At 46.7% G+C, this 12,940-nt stretch overlaps 1 protein-coding gene across 3 annotated transcripts in view; it reads left to right on the top strand.

The window, feature by feature from the left end:
- Nucleotides 1-12,940, top strand: part of LOC110536281 (netrin receptor UNC5D) — a 218,415-nt gene that overhangs the window by 187,546 nt on the left and 17,929 nt on the right. For all 3 annotated transcript variants that reach the window (XM_021621993.2, XM_021621994.2, XM_021621992.2), the window contains one exon: nt 1,661-1,745. In XM_021621993.2, the coding sequence (XP_021477668.2) occupies nt 1,661-1,745 (85 nt within the window). The remainder of the gene's footprint in view (nt 1-1,660; nt 1,746-12,940) is intronic.

The raw sequence follows: 12,940 nt of genomic DNA, 5'->3' as shown, positions 1-12,940 counted from the left end.
CTGTCATGGCTAGTGAAACCAGGGATGCATCCCAAATGGGCACCCGATTCTCTATATAGTGCCCTATGGTTCCTGGTCAAAAGTAGTGCACTATAAAGGGAGTATGGTGCTATTTGGGATGCATTCCAGGTTCCTTTAATCTCACTAGAGTCTAACGCATGTTGCTACAGTACTGTATAGCGAGCTAGTATAGATGTTTGTTATTCCTCTACATCAGGGATCATCAACTAGATCCAGCCGTGGGACAATTTTTTGTAGACTGCAAAATGACCACAAGAAGCCCAAACAGATATAATATTTCACTAAAACGTAATTATTTCAAACCTTGCTTACATTTGTATAGGATCACGTCTCTTATGCGTGGAAATACTTTGGAACAGATTTCCAAAATTAAAATCACTCGGAGCTGATCTGCTGGTGTTTTTACAGTCTTATGTCCAACAATAAAAAAATGCAACTAAAATTGTGAACACTGCTATATGTTCCCACCAGCTCTCCCAGGCAAACAGGGGTCAGGCCTCTTACCATAGACCATAACTTCAAGTAGAGGTAGATGAGTTTATGAGGACTGCCACAGCTGTCAGGATCAACAGTTCCATGTGAACTGTAGCTCTGACATCTCTCTCCTGGGTCCTCGTGTGTGTAGAGCCCTCTGTTCCACTGGAGAGGCACAGTGAAATCAGGCTCCTTCAGTCTCCTGGATGTGTGAGTAGAGAGACTCAGAGCAGTCAAGTGGATCACTCACACCTACAATCTGCAGTACCTATAACAACGCTCAATGGATGGCCATACATGGCCAACACTTATCACTAACTGCCAGTCTCTTCTTTCAGGATGGATACATATCCTACACACTCAAGCACAAGTGATCACACGCATGAACATGCACACACAGACAACCTTCAATACAATATTAGTCATCAGTCTCTCCTGTGGGATTTAAACTGATGATGTTCAAGCTTTTCCTATGTGAGATGTGAGTTTATTTATTTTGGCTTCCAAAGGTTCCCTGTCACGCTCATGATTTAACAGGTCCTGTAGGGCTCCTATACAGCGATCACCAGTAAAATGTCTGACAAGGCGGCAGGTGTTGGTTTAATGAAAGCTAACTAGTTGATTTGCCAGTAGGGAGATGGCAGGCGGGACGACAACGAAACGCATCCTTTACTGTTTATAGACAGGCAGGTATTGAATCTGTCTATCCCCTAGTCTCCTGCTAACCTTTTTAAGGTTCCAGACAGGATTTTATGCATTGTTTGTGTCTTGTTTTTATGTATGCTCAGATTTCACAAGGTAAATGGCATTGTTTGTAATAGATTAATTGTGCTTTGAAGCTGTGGGGCTGTGTTTACACGTAATATTATGCGCCTCTGTGCTACGCCACTGTTATAACTATCCAGCTCAGGGCTCCATCTATGCATTTGGTTTGCTAACTTGCTAGCTAAGTAGTTAGATGTCAAGAACAAGCTTCTTGGTTACAGCAGAGACAATCAATCCCCTCCTGGATCAAGATCCCTGTTGCCTAAATTGTTATGGGTGTAAATATGTAAATAGCGCCCCTTGTGTGGATTTCCGGTGTACCCCGGTGAGGTACAGAAACGGTATGAAAATATGGATACCGCCCTACTGTAGTTGTTGACCCTGTTGTTGTGTCTTGCAGGAGTAAGCCTGCTGGTACCCCATGGGGCGATCGCTGAGGACCCAACCTCTGAGATGTTCATGGTCATAAATCAGGGAGAGTCCAGGTGAGAGCACATCTCATGACCGTCTGTCTTTCAGTCCCCATCTATTTCCTCATCTTGCTTCTTTCATCAAACTTTACCATTCTTTACCAGTTGAGCTATGCTACTTGTCCACCCTTCCCCACCTATGTAACGATGTACACTGAGAGTTGGGAAGCAAGTTCAGGAAGTGAATACATTTAATAAATGAACAAAACAAGAAACACAAACAGCCACCGACATGTAACAGCAACAAGGACGACTGGGGAAGAAACCAAAGGGAGTGACATATAAAGGGCAGGTAATCAAGGAGGTGATGGAGTCCAGGTGAGTGTCATTATGCGCGTAACGCTGGTGACAGGTGTGAGCCCTGACGAGCAGCCTGGTGACCTAGAGGCCGTCGAGGGAGTACAAGTGACAGTACCCCCTCCGCGACGCGTGGCTCCAGCCGCAGGACGCCGACCAAGATGACGATGTCGGGGATCAGGAGCAGACTGGTCACCTCTGCTAAGGCGCGGGAACCTGACGATCCGGCTGAGGCGCGGGAGCATGGTGACCTAGAGCGTCGGAAAGAGAGCATACATGACAGTACCCCCTCCCCGGCGCGTTTGGCTCCAGCCGCAGGACGCCAACCACAGGGACAATCCCAGGGATCCGGAGCGGACCGGTCACCTCTGCTGGGGCGCAGAAACCTGATGAACCGGCTGAGGAGTGAGAGCCTGATGAGCCGGCTGAGACCTCCCCGGTTGCCTCAATTGAGGCACAGGAACCTGTTCACCCAGCTTAGGCTTGGGAGCCTATCGAACCCACTGAGGTATGGGAGCCTACAAACCGGCTGAGGCCTCACAGGTAGCTCCGGCTCCAACATCACCCCCAACACAAAAACAACAACAAAAAAACACTCCCTGATGTTTCCCTTTGTTGAGTCGTCATTCTTTAACGATGTACGCTGAGAGTCGGGAAGCAAGTTCAGTGAGTGAATACATTTAATTAATAAAACAAGAAACGGGAACAATGACGGCTGGGGAAGAAACCAAAGGGAGTGACATATAAAGGGCAGGTAATCAAGGAGGTGATGGAGTCCAGGTGAGTGTCATTATGAGCGTACCGCCGGGGACAGGTGTGCGCCCTAGCGAGCAGCCTGGTGACCTAGAGACCGGAGAGGGAGCACACGTGACAACGCATTTCCACCGTCTGAGGTAAAAGCGTAATAAATAACCCAGTGTATCCATTTCAGTTCTGCATAGCTGAATATTTCTTTAGCTAATTTAGGCAAATAAAAACCTCCAAATGAAGACTTATGAATGTAGTCTGTCCTGCTCAGCATAAACGTTGGTGACCCTTCCCACTCTGTGTTTATGGAGGGCTCTGGCAGATAGGCTATGGTGCTCGCTGGGTCCATCTAGCAGTCTCCACAGGAATCCTTTAGGTGTCAAGATCAGGCTGATCATTTCTACTGTAGCCTCACAGGTGGTATTCCAGCAACAGAAAAAGTTCCGTTCATATTCAGAAAGCAGGGTTTATTTCCAATTTAGTCCAACTGACTATATGGACTATAAGTCCATATACCCAGTAAAGTAGAGACACACACAGACCGTAGGAAGAAAGAATATGGGTTGAGGTGGTGGGTCTTTCATCTTGACATACAGTATTATTCATTCCCGTCATGGGCAGGTAATGATCCTGTGATGGACTCCCCTCTCCAGGGGGCCTCTGCTCTGGCTGCTCCTTAGTTGAAGCCCCCTGGGGCTACAGCCTGGTAGCCGTCACCACTCATTCACAGCTTTCCATTCCAACACAGTGGGGGAAGGAAGAAGTGTGAAACTCCAAGGAAGGGACCTAAAATGGCTGACATTTCATGGTCTGAGCATACTCATTGTTTTCAGTATGTTCCGTGCATACCCGACCTGGGTGAAATATTTCAGAGTAGCTATATGAATTCTAGATTTTCTATTGATTTCAAATATACCTGAAATATACCTTCAAGTACAGATGGGTTCAGGCCTGACAAGTAAATGGTATTTTTTCCACTCTATGTGAACGATTCAGCGTTACACGAGTGAGTCTGTTTACTGTGTAGACATCTCTCCCTGACTGAGGTTTGTGGACTTGTCATCCTGAGAGCTGTCACTCACTATCTATCCTCACCAGCCAGAGGTGCCAGCAGAGAATTGCGTCCTTTCTTCTCTCTAAACCAAACAATCCACAGCCAATAGACTTATCCCAGCCATATAACAGAATTCCATTAAAATATATTTTTCAGGTTGTTATTTTGAACTCTGTCAAAGGTCTGGGGAAAATATTTTTAAGACAATTGGTTTTGGTGAAGTTGGAGATATTTCCTTTGCCCTCAATTGTTAGATGAAAGCATTTGTGTTTGGTAAGATGGAACTTTTAACCTATTGGGGCAGAATCAGCCCAACTTTCTTACCACAGGCAGAATTTGAGTTCATGGTGGTAAAAAACAAACACAGTATATAAACATTTCTTCTGTTGTGGTCTGGTCTATTGCAGATGTGTTTATATTTCAAAACCAGAGCCACCTGTTTTATACACCCACATTTCTACAACAACTTGGGAAGTGAATTTAAAGTTCTACATTCTAAATGTTCTTTATTGAAGTTCCGGATGATAGGTGTTTTCCCCTTGTGGTGTCGGTGTTACGGTCATGACTGGGGCTGGGCAGTGCATCTAGGTGGTGTGGGAGTACGGTCATGGCTGGGGCTGGGCAGTGCATCTAGGTGGTGTGGGAGTATGGTCATGACTGGGGCTGTGCAGTGCATCTAGGTGGTGTGGGAGTACGGTCATGACTGGGGCTGTGCAGTGCATCTAGGTGGTGTGGGAGTATGGTCATGGCCGGGGCTGTGCAGTGCATCTAGGTGGTGTGGGAGTATGGTCATGGCTGGGGGCTGTGCAGTGTATCTAGGTGGTGTGGGAGTATGGTCATGGCCGGGGCTGTGCAGTGCATCTAGGTGGTGTGGGAGTACGGTCATGGCCGGGGCTGTGCAGTGCATCTAGGTGGTGTGGGAGTACGGTCATGGCCGGGGCTGTGCAGTGCATCTAGGTGGTGTGGGAGTACGGTCATGGCTGGGGCTGGGCAGTGCATCTAGATGGTGTGGGAGTACGGTCATGGCTGGGGGCTGTGCAGTGCATCTAGGTGGTGTGGGAGTACGGTCATGGCTGGGGGCTGTGCAGTGCATCTAGGTGGTGTGGGAGTACGGTCATGACTGGGGCTGGGCAGTGCATCTAGGTGGTGTGGGAGTACGGTCATGGCTGGGGGCTGTGCAGTGCATCTAGGTGGTGTGGGAGTACGGTCATGGCTGGGGGCTGTGCAGTGCATCTAGGTGGTGTGGGAGTACGGTCATGACTGGGGCTGTGCAGTGTATCTAGGTGGTGTGGGAGTACGGTCATGGCTGGGGGCTGTGCAGTGTATCTAGGTGGTGTGGGAGTACGGTCATGACTGGGGCTGTGCAGTGCATCTAGGTGGTGTGGGAGTACGGTCATGGCTGGGGGCTGTGCAGTGTATCTAGGTGGTGTGGGAGTACGGTCATGGCTGGGGGCTGTGCAGTGTATCTAGGTGGTGTGGGAGTACGGTCATGGCTGGGGGCTGGGCAGTGCATCTAGGTGGTGTGGGAGTACGGTCATGGCCGGGGCTGTGCAATGCATCTCTCCCCCTTGAGGATGAAATGACTCCTCCGCCCAGCCACTGTACCTTCTGGTCAGCCTCAACAACACCCCACAGGGACAGACTGTGTCTGTTGTCCAAATGACACCCTATTCCCTTTATAGTGCACTACTTTTGACCAGGGCCCATAGTTACACTATACAGTGTAGAGAATAGGGTGCCATTTGGGATGCAGATTGCCTGTTTATTCTGGCTGTCCTGCTGGAAAGATGTGCAAGTTCTCCTAAGCCCCCTCAGGTCATATGGTCATTTGATCAGCAGGTGGGACGTCACTGACTGTCTCTGGCTGTAGCCATTGGTAATGGTGTTAACATAGCATTCATTTTAAAGCCACTAAAAGGCATGTACAAAAAACATAATAAATCTGATCTTGTAGTCTATCATGTAGAGCGTTCCGCTTTATGTACCAATCTGATGAATGTCCCTGTTCTCTGCCCAGGAATATGCTACGCCTTAAGAAATGGACAAAAACCCAGTTGGACAGGCAGGTGGGAGACTACAAGCAAATCAAGGTGAAGCTAATGGAGCATGTTAATGTGTGCATTTATTTAGCCCTGCGCAGCCTCTCCTCTCTCTGTGGCGTTGTGGCCCAATATGCCACTTTGCACAGCTCCCCAGTCCCTGAAGAGAGAGTGATCAGTCACTTTGAATAATGGACCTCATCTAGGGCCAGGGAGGCAGCCGAGCCATACATAGGTACAGGACCCTTCATGATGATGACAAGTGGAATTGAAAAAGAGGGATGCACCCCAAATAGCACCCTAAATAGTACACTACTTTTGACCAGAGCTGGTCAAAAGTAGTGTACTGTATCTGGAACAGGGTGCAGTTTGGAATGCAGAGAGGTACTTCTGCTTTTTTGTGCTAATACTGCTGGACTCTTCTCACTCATGAGTGGTAGGCAGCTACTTAAAACCCAGGTAATCTGCTCCTTGCGTAGCTGCTCTTACTGTTGAATGTGTGATCAGGCTTGTCGCTGTTGGCTGAAGGATAATCAGAGATATCGCTGGCTCATTCCAATCTATGCAGGGCTGCTGGTGATTGAGAGTGAGCAGTGAGCTCTCGTCTGAATAAAAAAAAGGTACATGATGACTGTGTGAGGTGGAGGTTGTACTCATAAGCACAGAATATGCAACCATATAATGTATTGCTGTTTATTACTGCATTCCCTAGTAGGGTATTCAGAATATTGTGCTGTTCAATAACACGAGCCAGTAAAATACATATATTATAAAAGGAAAAATATGTTTTATCAATAGAAGTCCTGACTCATTGAACATGTTTGGAAAGTCTAAGAGGTGTCTGCATTATACAGTGGGATACAATATACACAGTATACCAAACATTAAGAACACCTTCCTAACATTGAGTAGCACCCCCCCACACACACACACCTCTTTTGCCCTTAGAACAGCCTCAATTCGTTGGGTCATGGACTATACAAGGTGAAAAATGCGTTCCACAGGGATGCTGGCCCATGTTGACTCCAATGCTTCTCACAGTTGTCAAGTTGGCTGGATATCCTTTGAGTGATGGACCATTCTTAATACACAGGAAACTGTTGGGCATGGAAAAACCCAGCAGTGTTGCAGTTATTGACACAAACCGGTGCACCTGGCACCTACTACCAAACCCTGTTAAAAGGCACTTAAATATTTTGTCTAGCCCATTCACCCTCTGAATGGCACACATACACAATCCATGTCTCGGTTGTCTACAGGCTTAAAAATCCTTCTTTAACCTGTCTCCTCCCCTTCATCTACACTGATTGAAGTGGCATCAATAAGGGATCATAGCGTCCCCCTGAATTCACCTGGTCAATCAAATGTATTTATAAAGCCCTTTTTACATCAGCCGATGTGACTTGTTAAGTGCTATACGGAAACCCAGCCTAAAACCCCAAACAGCAAGCAATGCAGATGTAGAAGTAAGGTGGCTAGGAAAAACAGAAAGGAAAGAAAGGAAGGAAGGAACCTAGGAGGAAACCTAGAGGAACCAGGCTCTGAGGTGTGGCCAATCCTCTTCTGGCTGTGCCGGGTGGAGAAAACAGAACATGGCCAAGATGTTCAAACATTCATAGATGACCACCAGGGTCAAATAATAATAATCACAGTGATTGTAGAGGGTGCAATAGGTCAGCACCTCAGGAGTAAATGTCAGTTGGCTTTTCATAGCCGAGCAGCAGGTGCGGTAAAGCGTCAAAAACAGCAGGTCCGGGACAAGGTAGCACGTCTGATGAACAGAACAGTTGAAACTGAATCAGCAGCATGACCAGGTGGACTGGGGACAGCAAGGAGTCATCAGGCCAGGTAGTCCTGAGGCATGGTCCTAGGGCTCAGATTTAGAGAGAGAGAGAATACGTAAATTCACACAGGACACCGGATAAGACAGGAGAAATACTCCAGAGATAACAGACTGACCCTAGCCCCCCGACAAAACTGTTGCAGCATAATTACTGGAGGCTGAGACAGGAGACACTGTGGCCCTGTCCAACAATACCCCCAGACCGGGCCAACCAGGCAGGATATAACCCCATCCATTTTGCCAAAGCACAGCCCGCACACCACTAGAGGGATATCTTCAACCACCAACTTACTACCCTGAGACAAGGCTGAGTATAGCCCACAAAGATCTCTCCCATGGCACGAACCCGAGGGGTGCGCCAACCCAGACAGGAAGATCACGTCAGAGACTCAACCCACTCAGTGACGCACCCCTCCTAGTGACAGCATGGAAGAGCACCAGTAAGCCAGTGAGGCAGGAAATTAGAGGGTTAGAGGCAGGAAATCCCAGTGGAGAGAGGGGAACTGGCCAGGCAGAGACAGCAAGGGTGGTTCGTTGCTCCAGTGCCTTTCTGTTCACCTTCACACCCCTGGGCCAGACTACACTCAATAATAGGACTTACTGAAGAGATGATTCTTCAATAAAGACTTAAAGGTCGAGACCGAGTCTGCGTCTCTCACATGGATAGGCAGACGAATCCATAAAAATGGAGCTCTATAGGAGAAACCCCTGCCTCCAGCTGTTTGCTTAGAAATTCTAGGGACAATAAGGAGGCCTGCCTTTTGTGACCGTAGCATACGTGCACAATGTTTATTCCACGGGACATGCTAGGTCCAGAGTATGACTGTGGCAATGAGTAGGTCCAGAGACATGTTGGACAAAACCCACTGAGTCGATGATGGCTCTGAAAGCCTTTTGGAGTGGGTCTGTGGACTTTTCCATGTGAATATTAGTCACCAAAAATGTGAATATTATCTGCCATGACTACATGGTCCAATAGGAACTCAGTGAGGACCGCTGTATATGGCCCAGGAGGCCTGTAAACAGTAGCTATAAAAAGGGATTGAGTAGGCTGCATCGATTTCTTGACTAGGAGCTCAAAAGACGAAAACACAGGCATTTTTTTTTTTTTTTTTTTAATTTGGTATCGTAAATGTTAGCAACACCTCCGGCTTTGTGGGATGCGGTGGGGAAATGGTCACTAGTGTAACCAGGGGGAGAGGCCCTATTTAACACAGTAAATTCATCAGGCTTAAGCCATGTTTCAGTCAGGCCAATCACATCAAGATTATGATCAGTGATTAGTTAATTGACTATAACTGCCTTGGAAGTGAAGGATCTAACATTAAGTAGCCCTATTTTAAGATGTGAAATATCACAATCTCTTTCAATAATGACAGGAATGGAGGAGGTCTTTATTCCAGTGAGATTGCTAAGGCGAACACCTCCATGTTTATTTTTGCCCAACCTAGATCGAGGCACAGACGGTCTCAATGGCGATAGCTGAGCTGACCACACTGACTGTGCTAGTGGCAGACTCCACTATGCTGGCAGGCTGGCTAACAGCCTGCTGCCTGGCCTGCACCCTATCTCATTGTGGAGCTAGGGGAGTTAGAGCCCTGTCTATGTTCATAGATAAGATGAGAGCACCCCTCCAGCTAGGATGGAGTCAGTCACTCCTTAGTAGGCCTGTTTGTGGGTGAGTCCCAGAAAGAGGGCTAATTATCTACAAATGCTATCTTTTGGGAGGGGCAGAAAACAGTTTAACCAGCGATTGAGTTGTGAGACTGCTGTAGAGCTCATCCCTTACCCTAACTGGGAGGGGGCCAGAGACAATTACTCGATGCTGACACATCTTTCTAGCTGATTTACACGCTGAGGCTATGTTGCGTTTGGTGACCTCTGACTGTTTCTTCCTAACGTCGTTGGTACCGAAGTGGATAACAATATCTCTATACTCTCTACACTCGCCAGTTTTGGCCTTAGCCAGCACCATCTTCAGATTAGCCTTAACGTCTGTAGCCCTGCCCCCTGGGAAACAGTGTATGATCGCTGGATGATTCTTTTTAAGTCTAATACTGCAGGTAATGGAGTCGCCAATGACTAGGGTTTTCAATTTGTCAGAGCTAATGGTGGGAGGCTTCGGCATCTCAAACCCCGTAACGGGTGGAGGAGAGACCAGAGAAGTCAGATGGGGAGAACCAGTTGAAAGTTTCTTTCAGCTGAATGAGCGACACCGGTTGAGCATTCTGACAGAATTTCCTTCCAGAAGCCATGAGATTGTCCGGCAGTCGGTGTTGTGCCGAAAATCTCCCCCCCTTCGTGTTCTTCAGTGCTGCGACTTGCTTGCTATATGAGATGTGTCCGTTTAGCCTACATTTCACTGATCTTAGTAGCAGTTAGCATTTTTGTATGCAGTTTTCAGTTTGGCTATTTGTTTCAAGTGTATGTGGCTGTTCTTGCTTGTATGCACCCGTGGGCGCCCGGTGTCGTCCCCCGGCAAGATGCCGCCCTGGGCGGCCGCCCATGTCGACCGTACTTAAATCTGATACATATTTTGTTTTAGTTTATAAATAAATCTAAATTAATCTAAATCAAAATTCGTCATCTCTCCTATGTCTTATTTGACTAGTATTTTTGAAAGTGTAAGGATAAAAGTTCAGCCCTAGTTGTTCTGTGGTTGTTCGGGCGGCAGGTAGCCTAGTGGTTAGAGCGTTGGGCCAGTAACCGAAAGGTTGCTCGATTGAATCACCGAGCTGACAAGGTAAAAATCTGTTGTTCTGTCCCTGAACAAGGCAGTTAACCCACTGTTACAAGGCATCATTGTAAATAAAAATGTGTTCTTCACTGACTTGCCTAGTTAAATAAAAATGTGTTCTTCACTGACTTGCCTAGTTAAATAAAAGGGGAAAAAAAGTTTCTTGCTTGCCAACATTTTACTCCCTCTGTTTAATATAACACACATACATGTATTATTCATTTAGGTTGCCTATTCTGATGTGAACTTTGTTATATAGAAAGTATTTGACTGATGTGTGCCACAGAAAGTATTTACCTCTAGCCACAAAATTAAGGAAATTAGAAGGGGGGGGGGGTTCTGGCAGGGGGGAGATTTTCGGCACAACACCTGGACTGTGCGAGGGGATTTATACTACTAACTGTAATTATTTGTGGCACAGACACTGTTTCATCCTTTCCTACACTTAAAATACCCTTGCCTAACGATTGCATGTGAAGCTGGGCTTGCAGCTCAGCTATCCTCACGATAAGGCGATCGTTGTCCTGTATATTATGAGTACAGCGACTGCAATTTAGAAGGTATGATGTTAAAGTTACTACTTAGCTTTGGCTGGTGGAGGTCCTGTAGAACCATGTCCAGATAAAGCGTCCGGGGAGAAAAACATTTGGGGAAAAAATTTAAATATAAAACTGATATTTAAAATGTAAAAACCGTAAAGTTGGCAGGTAGCAAAGTAACGCGAGCAACAAAACGCACAGCAGCATGTAAACAAGTCCACAAGTTGTGACAGGAGATGACGTCAGTCCATGTCATGGAAGGAGCAGGTGTTTATATACTCACTGTACATTGACAGTGAAAAGTGAACCATCAAAGATCCTAACCTTGTTTGGCAGTCCACACTACAGTATGTGTCAATCCTACTGAAATAGTTCACAAAGTCATCTGCCACAATGTTATTTCTGTCATTGTTTATGCCTCAGGGTATTTGTTTAAAGTAACAGTGTATCTTGATGCTGTGAACTTTCCACCTTGCTTCCTCGAGGATCTGGATATAGCCTTAATCACTTTTTATTTAGGGGAGGAAATCTAGACAAATCTCAGATCTCTGGTCTGTCATGACTGATATGAGCTTAGAGTGCTTTGCTAAGGCATCTCGCTTCCTTGATCTTACTTGGCCTTTTTAAACCTGTGCCGCCCGCCCACCCACCACCCCTCCTGGCAACAAAACATTCCGATGCTATTTATTGTCAGACATTTTTTTTTAAGAACAAGGTAAATTGTATTCTGACTTTACATCTTGGGTATCTAGCAGGGATGCCAAGAATCAAACACCAGCAGGCGGCTCTTGGTTTCTGTCTGCTGTTTGTGAATTTGCATGACTGTCCACCACCCTCATTAGTTTTTCCTCATTAATTGCTTTAATTTCATGCAGCACCACCACAAGAGATGATCAATAGTAAAGATAATCACTCCAATATGATAAGCACGAGGCTGATGAATATGCAAAGTCAATGCGGGAACCCTTTATAGGACTATTTGTGCTGCACATTCAAGCCTTTATCATACAGTACATTACATCAGTACAGTGCCTTTAGAAATTATACAGACCCCTTGACTATTTCCACATTTTTATGTTACAGCCTTAATCTACAATTGATTAAAAAATAAAACAAAGCGAAAATAGGTGATTTGAAAAAAAACAATTTTTACATAAGTATTCAGACCTTCAGACCCAATTCTGTGTCTCAGACCCTATGAGACACGGAATTGAGCTCAGGTGCATCCTGTTTCCATTGATCATCCTTGATGTTTCTACAACTTGATTGGAGTCCACCTTTGGTAAATTAAATTGATTGGACATGATTTGGAAAGGCCCACAACTGTCTATATAAGGTCCCACAGTTGACAGTGCATATCAGAGCAAAAACCAAGCTATGAGGTTGAAGGAATTGTCCGTAGAGCTCAGAGACAGGATTTGTGTCGAGGCACAGATCTGGGGAATGGTACCAAAAACATTCTGCAGTGTTGAAAGTCCCCAAAAACACTGTGGCCTCCAAACTGGCCAAACTGAGCAATTGGGGAAGAAGGGCCTTGGTAAGGGAGGTGACCAAGAACCCGATGGTCACTCTGAGGCTTGGTCCGTGGAGGAGGTATAGGATAGACCGGGCTGTGGGGTAGCACTGGAGATCTGGTGCGTAGCCTTGGCACCACTCTTCCGGGCTGAATGCCCAGTCTAGCCCGGCACGTGCGGGGAGCTGGAACAGGCCGCACTGGGTTCTCCTGGCGAACTGGGGAAACCTTGCTTAGAGCTGGCGCAAGATATCCTGGCCCGAGGAGACGCTCTGGAGAGCAGGGCTGGCACAATCCGTCCTGGCTGGATCCTCACCCTAGCACGGCAGATGCGGGGAGCTGAGATGTAGCACACCGGGCTAAGAACACGTAATGGAGAAACCGTGCGCTCCACCGCATAACACGGTGCCTGACCAGTACGACGCCTGCCACGGTAAGCAT

This window comes from Oncorhynchus mykiss, chromosome 11 (genome assembly GCF_013265735.2).
Source record: "Oncorhynchus mykiss isolate Arlee chromosome 11, USDA_OmykA_1.1, whole genome shotgun sequence".
In the NCBI taxonomy this organism is placed as follows: Eukaryota; Metazoa; Chordata; class Actinopteri; order Salmoniformes; family Salmonidae; genus Oncorhynchus; species Oncorhynchus mykiss.
This window is presented reverse-complemented; position numbering and strand designations above follow the sequence as displayed.